Genomic DNA, 11,983 nt, shown 5'->3' with positions numbered 1-11,983 from the left:
AGGCTGCTGTGCTGTGCTGGCAGGGTGGCCTGGTGGACGCTTGGCTCCTGCAAGCACAGCGGGGTGCCTTGGGGCGCTGCATCGTGGTAGCCAAATTATCCCACCTCTGGAACCCGGCATCCAAAGAGAAGACTGCCACAAAGGCAGAATATGATTGCCTGTGTCCTTATTGTAAGGAGTTCTTCCCTTTGCTCTTATAAAGGGATTAATGACAATCTACATGCCCAGAGCCGTCAGTGCAGGCTCTGGTGCTCCCCAGAGAAAGCCATCAGGAACTGCTGCTCACTGGCAAGGAAAGGGTGCAGTGGGTTTTGCAACCTTTCATTGCCAAGTGGGTAGTGCAGGAATTTTTGGAGGTCGAGCATGGAAACGCTCCTGGTTAGAGCTGGGGAATCATTGCCACGTAAACAAGCCTTATCGGTCATCTCTGGCTGCCCTCCTGGGGCGCGGGCTGCCGAGCAAGGCCCTTCACATGTTTGGCACCGGGGCCTTGCCAAAGCCACTCGGTGCCAAGCCAGGCGCCAGGGCGATGTTGGGTTGAACGAGCGCCTGTGCAACGTGACCTGCGGGGCTGCAGCGCCCGGCCACCGCCTCCAGCAGGTTAAAGGTCAGCGCGGTGCTGCCTGCCCGGTGTGTGCTGCCAGCCGCCATCACCCGCGGCCTGCAGGCCTCGGACGAGGGAACTGGCACAGGCCTGGGCAGGTCACCGCTGCCCATGGCGGGTACACGAAGCCCTTCGGCAGTTGTGTGCGATGCTGCATGGCTTTATTGTTTGTATTTTTTTATTTTATATCTGAGACACATTGCAGTTGTTGTCTGTGCTGGTATTAGGCTGCTCGGCCCAGGCATTGCAGGCTTTGCCGGTGGGAGGAGAAGGCCTAGGCCAAGCCCTCAGATCTCACCCAGCCAAAAAAAAAAAAAAAACAAACCAAGCCAAAACCTAAGACAAATAAACAGTCCCCCTCGAAACAACCAAAAAAGCTTTCTGCTTCAAAATGCACCAGGGAAGCGTGGTTTGGGAGGGGGTTCTGCTGGCCAGGGTCCAGCCCTCAACTCATGACGAGCGCGTGGCACTGCCCCATGAGGGGCGTGGGGTGGCCGCAGCCTCAGTGGAGCAGTGGTTAGGGCTTGGTGCACAAACACTGAGCAGTTTTGCTTTTCAAAAATAGTACCCATCTAAGTGATTGTTTTTTCTTTCCTTATCATAACCTAGGGAAAGGCCTGGTTTAACTTTCAGCTGCTTGAATGAACAACCTATCAGAGCCCTTTAAACGACATACACCAGGAAAATAAATAAATATTTTAATCCTTCCCATTGAGCTTTTCTGCTGCATTTGAACCCCCGACTTTCTTGCAGCAGTGCCATGACACAACTCCAGCAGGCCATGCCCAGGGACAGGCAGAGGTAAGGCTGCTCAGCCCACAGCCCAAAGGCCTTCACTCCCCACCATTAGCAGTAGAGCTGCAGTCATCTCCTTGTGCCCTGGTGGCTGCAGGGGTGGTCTTGTGGCCAGCAAAATAAAGGAAGAAATATGGAGGAAAATAAATAAATAAATAAATAAGCTAGCAGGCACCATTTCCCTTCCTTCTCACTGCTTTGTGAGAACCAGCACACACCCAGTGGGCACATTGGGCCAAAATGGCAGTGAAGACATAAGGCGATGGAGTCAGGAAGCGTGAAACAAAGTGGTTTGGGGACAGCACTGACCCTTTGACATGGTCAGCCAAATACATGGCTGCGTGACGAAGGTAACGCTGAATAACAGCCAGCCTCTATGGGGCTGGGTTTTAGTTAATCAAATGTGCAAGTTTGAACCCAGACTGAAGTATGCCTATGGGGAACAAGTAGAAAATGGGCCATGAAGTCAGCTTAGAAAGTTGGTCCAAGGGTGGGTATGTGCATGTATATGTATGTATATATATTCATACCTATGTACATAAAACACACCCACATATTTTTTTTCTCTCTCCTCATAGCTACATGTGGAATACTTATGACCAAAAAAAAAAAAAAGGCTTAAAGGACGAGCTGAGATAATTATTGAAAACATCTGAGAGTGTGGCTGGTTTATAAAGGAAAGTTTTATTTTCTGTTATAAGGTGATTACAAACTCATCTAAAAAAGCAAAGATGACTTAAAAATATCCATATACATTTCATTTATCTAAAAAGCAAAACAGAAACCGCAAAATACAAACATTTACCATATACACAAAGGATAGGGTTTTTTTAGGATTTAATTACACTCCAGGATATTTTTCTAATACAAATATTCTGTCTTGAAACACAAAAAAAGTTTTAAAACGTTTTAAAAATATTTTTCATTTTTTTAAAAAAGTTCTGATGACATTTTTGAGGAGGACCGCATCAAAGTCTCCTCCTCACTTTATGTGCTACTCATCACGTTACTGTAGTCACAGTTGCTAGGAATTTAAATAATAAAAAAACCACCACTTTTTTAGCCAAATACATCAAACAAGATGGACCACCTCTCACAATGTGAAGTCCCTGGCAACGTATCAGGTAACAATCACAACATTACACTGGAGAAAAACAACATCCTATTGAACAACGAGCACTTCGGAACAGTACTGGGATGCTGCAATGCTGAGAGACTGTCGCTGGCTTCCAGGACAGGAGCAGGTGACAAACTAACTCAATGTGCCCCCTCAGGTGTTTTTTTTAGCCTCTCAACATAATTTTGCCACTGTTCTTCTTTTTTTTTTTTTTTTTTTTTTTTCTTTAAATATTGAAAAAAGAAATAAAACCTTTTTAACATCTCAACTGCAGAAGCAGATGCAAGAGGTTTAGAACCAACATGTATCATGCTAACACGTACTATGCTACAGGCCCGAAGCCTTCCCCTGTATATGCACGCACACAAAAGCACACATGCACAGCTCCTTAGCACAACCAAGTTTCACTTTTTATACATATTTTCCCCTGCTTTTTCTTCTAATTTCTCAACTCAGGCCACTGAGAGCTCCTTAGCATAAGGCTGCCAATGTTCTCCCCATGCTGCACATGGGAAAGCAGGCGGCACCATCCCGCTGTGCAGCACAGAGCTGACGTACAGGGAGGAAGCCTCCAGAAAATCGCCCCTTTTTACACTGTTTTTAATTTGCCTTGCTCCTAAAACCCAGAACTGCGTAAAGTGTGTAGCAATTACGTCCTGACAGTTTTACAGTTTATTTCAAATTAGGACAAAGCCGCAATACAAAGGAGGACGTGTCTGGGCTGTCATTCAATAGCCCAGCACTCCCAGCAGGGTCGGGCTCTTTTCCAGTTGCAAGTCCTGCAAGCAAACTCTTCCCACCTTTGTTGGGGATGGGGGAATAATTTGTTTTCTTAATGTTTTCAACCTGCAAAATTCTTTCCTCTCGCCTTTTTTTCTTTCTCAAATCATGGCTGAAGTTTTTTCAATTCTTGTTTTTTTTGGATGTGGGTAAACTGAAATCAACAGCTCACACTAGCACTTGGAAAAATCATACAAAAATGATTTTTTCTGTTTATCTTTTGAATAGAAACAAATTCAGAGTATTTTTGGTGGGGGAGCGGTGGTGGCAGAAAAGAGCCCTGCTCTGGTGGAAGGACGGGGTTTGGACTGGCAGTTTTCCAGCTGGAGCTAGTGCTGCTTATGCTGGAAGTCTTTCTTGACCAAATTTTCCAGTAAGCTCAAATTGACTGTTGATACCAATATTTTTTTTTATTATTACTATTATTTATTTTTTTTGGTGACCTTAGTATGGAGCTTGGGGGCAGAGGGGCTTCTTTTGCACTAGGTTATTGGTTTCTTAGGTGTCAGGGGTCACAGTCGACTGAACACTTTCTTTCTTAAGCTTATCTTTGCTTACAAGAAATAAAAGGAGCTACTAGGTTCTGACAGTTCCTGACCTTTGCTCATGCAAATATACAAATACACAACTACATGTTAATTCTAACCACAAAGCTTTGGATGACGATTTTGGAGGAAACAAGTCCAAGGCAGCTGCCTGAGGCCACAGCACACCAGACCTCCTACAGGCGGAGCCATGCGGTGCTAACAAGGTGCCAGGAGAGATTTTGAGCCCAGCCCTCAAGGCTTTCTCAGAGGGGCCATGGGATTTTGTACCCTGACTTAGTGGAGTCCATTTGGGTGCCCTGACAGGTCGGCTCTTTGTAGGAAAGTGGTGCCTAAGCCTTCTCCGTGCTTAGCCACAACAGCTCTGAAAGATTTACATGCACAGTCTGCAGCTTAGGAATGAAAGCAGTGTCCCCGCTTGTGTGCGTGCTTATACGGATGGAAGATTTCATCTACTAGTCTGCGTAAGCACAGATTTATTTTTCTTTTTACTGAAAGTGAGCAACTTGCATTGAACCGTCTGGAAATGATGTCAGGGTCATCTTTCTTCCAAGTATACTCGAGCTGCTTGGTTAACTTGTCCACTCCATTCAATACAAAGCTTATTTAACATTTTATATACACTATGCCTCCACGCGTGATCCTGCAGTGACCACAAGAAGTGGAAGCTAATAAACAGGTATTCAAAACATTCAAATTGTTCTCCCACCAATGGAGTTTTGCCATTGATGCGAAGTGGGAGCTTTGAACCCAAGTGTGACAAGCACAACCTCACCAAAACTGAGTCTCCTTAGCAAATGAAAGCAGCCTGGGAGGAGACTTGTAAAAGGCCTAATGAATGGAAATGTCCAGGTGTCTTCAGCTCTACTTGAACTGTTCTAACGCTGAGGCAGGGAAGAGGAACCAGGACTATCTGCAGTTGAGAAAGCAGGATGCGCAGTAGAGTAAAAATAGCTGCAGAAATTGCGATCCTGACAGTGGCACAAAAGGTTCTGCTGATGTGTGTTTTTTTTTGTGTGCGTTACAGCAACCCTAAGGCTGCACCTTCTTTTTCTCTTTCCTCCTCTCCCCAGGAAGAGCAGTGAAAATCAGTCCTGCTGCTCCGGGACCTATTTCAGCAGACCATTCCTACCTCCCTCCACTCCTGAGCTACGCTGCTGCTGAAGGCTGAACACCAGCATTGTTTTAGATGGTAAATACAGCTGCGACGCTTTGATATTTCCTTTTACAACACAAGAACAAATCCATTGTGGACCTACTATCTCACACTTTAAAGAGGGCTTTGCGAAGTGTGTGGGTCTGTTTGGACCAGATGAAAAGGAAAGCTACAGATGAAAAGGAAAATGAGAACAATAACAACACCCATAAAAACCAGTTCTATTTATGAAATCATACTGTTTAAATACCAAAATACAGACTACTGGTAAAGTCCCTTACAATAGATGCCCATTCAGTGAGATCATAACTAGTCACAGGTGACCTGACAAAGTTTGGAAAACTGAGAAAGAGATGAAACAGGCCAGAGTCCGGTGGGGTTAATCTTCCCCTTTGCCTTTTGAACTTCTCTTGATTTCAGCTCAGCTGGAAATAAATACTGCTGAAAATCTGCTGTTTCCAATCCCAGAAGAACCGATTAATACAAAGGTGCATGAAATAGGAAAAGGTGTGCTTTTGTTTTGTTTTTCTGTGATCTCAAACTCAGCTATCTGGTTCTAAAGATCTCATGCCAAAAACTGCCCTAACTTTTCCCTGGATCCAAACCAGCTCATCTCTGACTAGTCATGATATTTTAATATAGAGTTCCTCATTTACATAAAACAGGTAAAATAAGTCACAAATGTTTAACAAGTAAATTAGGAAAAAGAAAACAGTCATATTTGCAATCATAAATAGGTAGGAAACACAGACTTTCTTAAAAATTGTTTTTTTAATAATTTTGGCAGAAGATCATGTTGAAATGCAAATTTATCAACAAGAAAAGTTCAGAAATCTGATAAAAATGTTAGGAAAAAACACTTTAAAATGCAAGAGTGCTCATTGGAACTCAAACCCCAGATAAAACAAAAATAATTCTTTTTGGAGGGGGAAGAAAAGCGGTGAAGGGAACTATTTTCCAGAAACATTTCTTGGCTCTTTGTGAGCCCCAGCCCTCCCTTGCAGTCATGCTGCAGAGCACAGCAGGGCCAGAGAAGTTTACATCAAGAACGCTTCGATGAGGTTGTTGCGTACGTGCAAGACATTTTCACTTGGTACATGGAAGCGACTGATTTGAATGGCACAGTTTGTATCGAAATGGGGCTGGGTTCTGGTTCTCTGGTAGTTGTACTTTTAAAGGTGTAGTATTAGCCCTCTGGTTTTTAACGCAAAGATGCTCTCCACAAGGCGGGAGATGGCTAAACACCCAGCTGACTCACCACACACATTTCTGATGTAGCCAAACCATTTTTTTTTTTCCTAACTAAAGCTTGTCTCAGCTCTATGTTATGAAACTGATGTGCAAACAAATCTCAAATACAGTCGTATGACAACATATCAAGAAAATAATATATAAATTAAGCATCAGTGTTTCATCTGCACTCACAGCAACCATTAATTTAGCCCCCCCCTCCCCCAACCTGCTGCTCCCATCTTAACCCAGGCAACAATGCCTGTTCGTTGCAGACACTAACTGTAACTCAGAAATAAGGGTCCAAGTTGAAACCCAGTAAGAGAGTTATCTTTGATTCCATCTCCGTGCCTCTGATTGCTGAAGGCTTAAAAAAAAACAATCAGCTGTATGCAAATTTACTTTTTGCACATTTGATGGCAAATTCCAGACAGAATCCCCCTGGCTCACAGAATTCCTCCAGGGATATTCTTGGGGCCTTAGGCTGGCAACTGCCACTGGCCCAGCAGGTGAAATTAGATGTCTGCCATCTCCAGCTGTGGAAAAGGTTCATTTATAACTCTCATAATACAGCAACCAGAAAAGGAAAACAAAAAACCATGACATGACTGGCTTTGTTGCTGCAACTCAGCCATGTGATGTAAAAATATATACAAATTCAAACTAGAAAGATTTTTTTATATATACATTTTTTTTTTTTGCTTTTGGTCCATCTCTTAATTTTCAATCACTGTTTTTATAGTAATGCCAACGAGTTAATCAACAAGTGTTTGTGCTGCTGTGGCCAGTTAGTCCATGGGACATGAAAAAATTAAACAAAACTACTGTGTAGGAATGTTAAGAACTGGATATGTTCCTGTTTAAATGCCAAAATCTGCCCTGACAGACTAAGCTGACAGCATAATAATTATGTACAAGCTCTGCTTCATCAAGCATTTCCTCTAGATACCTTCAGATAGCCTAGTTGTGGCATCATAATAAGAAAAGAACTCTTTTGCCAGAGAACCTGTTCCCAGCACAACCTGCTCAAGTTTAAAAAAGAACAAAAAAAATTTGTCCGTATTTTGGACAAAATGCTCCAGTCTTCATGGAGCAATTCCCCATGGAAGCATCCACCTGGCCCACGTGAAGCTGTACCCAGCAACCCTGCTGCAGCCCGTTTCCCACGCTCCTTGTAGTGGTTTCTCTTTATTCCCTACTCTAACCTGGAATGGTACGCAGTTCCTTCAGACCAAATAAATACAAAACATTTCAGTATTACATGTGTCCTTCGCTTTAACTCAATATCCTATAAGCAGATTATTCAGCAGACAGATTCATAGGCCTCATGGTCTAACCTAATGATGGGCAAGGAGACTGGGTAACCGAGGTCCACTGCTGCTTTTTAGTAATGTGACAAGGGACTCAGTCCTTCTGTCTGTTCACCCACCAGTAACCAACTCCCCAAAATAAATAAATAAAGTGAATTCTGGTTACCAAACTTGGCAAAGCATTTTTGAGATATGTGGATGAGAAGCACCTGTTAGCTGAGCGATATTATTATCTTCATTGCTATTATTATTAACAACATGTCTGTTATAAATACTGCTTACACCAGGTGTAGGTGAGCGGTTTTGTTCCTTGTGTTGGGGATGACCTGGTTTGCGTCCACCTTTGGACAGTCAGAGTCCACAAGGGATTTTTTTTATTTTATTTTTCTGCCTCGAACCAAAGTCCAATAGTTTAACACGCAAACAAATGAGCAAGCAAACGTCTGAAGCACCAAAACCACAGGTGCTGCTTTTCTCTGCTCAGTGCCTCGACACTCGCCTGTGCTGCTCAGGGGCAGGCTGCAGAATTCAAGTTTACACCAGCGACACCTCAGCTAAAATCTGCTTGGCTGGAAAAAAAAAGGAGCAAGTATTCAACCTGCTCGCTCATGCACAAACAGCAGGCATTTCACCTAAGTTTCCAAAAAAAAAAAAAAAAAAAAAAACACTAAAAAAGAAGTGAACCATGACAAGTCCTGCAAACACCTTCCTCAAGTCCTCCTCTTGCTTGTGTGACGGGGTCCCAGCGCCGTGCTTAGAGGAACGGCTGCAAGGCTTTTCACACCCAGCTTCTCTGCCTCCCTCTCAAACTCTCTGCTCCAGCTGCCTGGCCGTATCTTTGTTCAGGGACTGTGCTAAACATAACTGTACTCATGTGACCCTGAAGTCTGTCGTTTACCACAATTGAACCAGAGGGTGGAAATACTACACCTTTGAAAATTCTCATGAAACAGTGTCTTTTTTTTTTCTTCTCTCAACAGAGCGCCTTTTGTGTGTTCTGTAGGTTACCCTGCTCCCAACCATACCAGCACCTAAAATTGCTCTCTGAGACTTGAATATATTGCTGGCAAGACAATCAATTCAAGTGGTAAGATGTATAATATTTAGAGATAAAGATATATTTAAAGATATATTTAAAAAAACAATAATAGTAAATTCCTGTAATATGTCTAGTCTGATATGAAAGCTCTCCCTCTACAGAGAGACATCTGCTGTGATTACCTTACAAAATATTAAAAAAAAAAAAAAAACACACACAAAAAATAACTTTCTCTGTGAGAAATAAAAATAAATCCTAGTGCAAATATAAAGCTCTGTAAACCTGGTCCTATGAGAATCTATGGTTAGTAAACGGCAGTTAAAGCAGGTTTATCCTCTCACAGAGAGAGCTCACATCATGGTTTCCACAATGATATGAGTTGGCTTGATCAATCCGCCATTCGAAGTTCCGTTGGGGCAGAAGGGGGTGCCACTCTCTGTTTCTTTGGACCACCGATTCACTTCCTTGGGGGCAGCCACTGCTTTTATCCTCTGAAAGAAAGGGGAAAAAGCAAAAGTTGAAAGACCGAGCAGTCCCCAGAGACTCCTGTGCAGAACGGAGGACGTGGCAATTGAAGGATGGGGCTGGTAGCCGTAGGAGATGTGCAGATGCCACGTGGCTCTGCTAGGGTGAGGGGAACAGGGCTGTGCAGCACCACATTTGAGTTTTGGCATGTCAGACAGAGGGCATTCACGGCGTTATCTAGCGTTTTGGGCTTTCAGTGCTGCAGCTGCTGCTCAGGTTTTGTCTGTTCTCCTTCCTCATTTAGAAACAACTCTGCCTTTTAGGCCAGCCGCTCACTGCCAAGTGGCAACTTCGTTCTTACATCTCAGTTCACAAAGAAAGAACTAAATGGCATCTGACCAGTGTTTACTCTCTTCCCTTTCCTAACATGGTCTTTGAGAAGTGTTTTGGCTACTTTTAGACTTGTCTCTCAACAGATGGTGACAATGTAGGCAGGAAAATAAACACTAATGAAAATGCTCGGCCACGGCTGAAAAAGACCATTAGCACTTGGAGGAAAACAAATTCAAGTGTTTGTGCCCTGGGAAATGTTCTTTTCTTACTCTATTCTCTCTTTTTTTTCTAACCCAAAGTGTCCCACTTTCTCCTCAAAGAATACCCGGGGCAGCATTTAAGACCGTCTCATTAGGCAAAAACAAAACTAATCTGAAACCTTAGAAGAGAAGTGCGAAGTTTCATGCTTGCACAGTCTCTGAAAACTTTCCATTGGAAGAAGAACAAACCAGGAGAACCAGTGCTGAAATATGAAAGGAAGATTGCCTGTAAAGCTGAACCCAAGAGAATCTGCACTGACTAGTCTGAATCTGAACCCAAGTTTTCCAAAGCTCAGGAAAATCTAGATTCAGTGTTTCACTTTGACTCATTAGGAATAATAATAATAATAATAAAAAAGTTTAAATGTGAAGCATGCTATCAGGAGAGTTTGACTTTAATTCAGTGCCTTAAAGCAAAGGCCATGCCTGAGAGCCACACAATCCACAGGTGGATCCAAATTTCCCTAAAATTCAGTGAGCTCCTAGGCATCTGGGTTGGATCCAAGTCTCTCTGTTTTCTCAGTGATTATGGGGATGGTGCTTCCTTTTCCCCGTGGGCTGGAGAAGAGAGACCTGGCACTTGGAAGCACCTCAGACTGAGTGCTTGTCTGCACATGGAGACAACAATTCACCAAGCTGGAAACTGCAGAAGTGGGAGGCAAGTAAAATCACCTGGTGTTTGTCTGAGGCCAGAAGGCTGCGTTTGCTCTGTTCCTACTGTTTGCCAAAGGGACAGGTGATCTTTAACAGTCTTATTTGCATTCACTGCAGGGGAGGCATCCAGCTTAGCCCTACCTGAACAAGGTGGCAGTTTTCCAAGCACTGTGCTTATTTTGCGTAAAACAGAGCAAGTTGAAGCTCCCGTTCTCCACTACACAGACAGCTGTGCACAAAGGCTGTATGTTTGGTCATGTTGTGGTCTAACTTATCCAACTGGTGAGGAAGGACAGAATGTCGTGGCCTATTTTCCCTATAGGCAGCCCTACCTTTTGCAGAAAGGAGAGGTGAGGGCTACTTCATGTTACTTCTCTTTTCCCAGTTTATGTTAAGTCTTCTGCAATTACTTGGGGAAGTAAAATGCAAAGAGCCTGCCCAGCCCCTCAAACGTGACTCAGCCCTGAACTCACTCTCCCTCATGCAAGGCTTTCTCTGACGTGTAAGCAGGGGCTGCTGGTTTCTCTTACCTCAATGAGCGACCCATCTGACTGTATGATGCGGATGACCATCACCATAGGGATGCAGATCATGGAGGAAAGGGCAAGAACCCAGCCCAGGCCGATTGCCCAGTCAGGGTATGTGTAGACCTTGTTGTAGGTCAGTGGCTTGTACTTGGCCAAAGAAAAGACAAAGCACCCCTGTGGATAAGAAAGGAAAATTAAGTGAGGCTCGAAAAATGTTTGAAGCAGCATGGCTCTGATGCTGTCACTGGCCCTAAGGAAGACAGGCAGCAAAAGGCAGAGCTGACAGGTACAATATGTATTTTAAACCAATAGGGGCATTATTCTTCAATTTAAATTATTAAAAAAGCATCTACATCTGCTGGTAAGTAAACTGTTGCTTGACAATAGGGTGTTAAATGATGGTGCAGAACAGCTGCAGTACATTGTGTGTCCTTTTTCAGAGCTCAAACACTTGCTGTACATTGCAAGGAGCTTACTGGGATGTCCTTCCCAGCAAACGAAATACTCCACAGCGAGTGTCTGCCTCAGACTGGCAGTCCTGCCTCAGGACTTTCTGTTAAAATGGCCTAGTGGTTCTATTACTTAAATCAGAGACTGCTCTTTGGAGTGAGTTTTTTGTGTCACAAATGTAATACTTTGTCAATCTTAAGAAAAATCCACTCAAATGGAGACAACTACAATTTGTGTGAGCACAGCAGAGAGCTGTCACATGAACAGCTAACATCTGAGAATACATCAAGCCTCCAGCAGCTCTTTGCAGCTTGGTCTCTGAATGGAACAGCCTTCACTTAAAGGGAAGCATTAAGAAGAGGCTCAAAGCCGCCACATGGAAGACTTGAAACAGTCTGTTTCAAAAACTCACCACACAAAGAACTGGTGTGATCACAATCCAGCTCCACTTCATCCAGGGACCAGGTCTGTATCCAATCATATCCTCAATGGCATCATAAATATTATCAGCGCCTTTAAGAGATAGTGAGCATAGTTATCACAGTCAAGTGTATAAAAGCCACATAAGAACTGCAGAATTACAGCTGCCTTCCTAGGCACCCCAAGGAGTATTTAAAGGGCAGATGTATTGCCCAAATTGCAATGTCTGTGAAGTGCAAGATTTTTTCCTTCAGAAGCTCAAAGGCTGGGGGAGCCTCTCCTTCCACACGCTCATTAT

At 43.6% G+C, this 11,983-nt stretch overlaps 1 protein-coding gene across 9 annotated transcripts in view; it reads right to left on the bottom strand.

The window, feature by feature from the left end:
* Positions 1-2,716: 2,716 nt before the first annotated feature.
* SLC6A6 (solute carrier family 6 member 6) overlaps positions 2,717-11,983 on the bottom strand; it is a 57,350-nt gene continuing 48,083 nt past the window's right edge. For 5 of the 9 annotated variants that reach the window (XM_035337995.1, XM_035337989.1, XM_035337990.1 and 2 more), the window contains 3 exons: positions 11,678-11,778; positions 10,819-10,989; positions 2,731-9,067 (listed from right to left, as the gene is read on the bottom strand). In XM_035337995.1, the coding sequence (XP_035193886.1) occupies positions 8,927-9,067; positions 10,819-10,989; positions 11,678-11,778 (413 nt within the window). In that variant the 3' untranslated portion in view covers positions 2,731-8,926. Of the gene's footprint in view, positions 9,068-10,818; positions 10,990-11,677; positions 11,779-11,983 lie in introns of all 9 variants that reach the window. The other 4 variants (XM_035337987.1, XM_035337988.1, XM_035337993.1 and 1 more) reach the window with 1 other exon arrangement.

Source organism: Oxyura jamaicensis, chromosome 12 (genome assembly GCF_011077185.1).
Source record: "Oxyura jamaicensis isolate SHBP4307 breed ruddy duck chromosome 12, BPBGC_Ojam_1.0, whole genome shotgun sequence".
Lineage (NCBI taxonomy): Eukaryota > Metazoa > Chordata > Aves > Anseriformes > Anatidae > Oxyura > Oxyura jamaicensis.
This window is presented reverse-complemented; position numbering and strand designations above follow the sequence as displayed.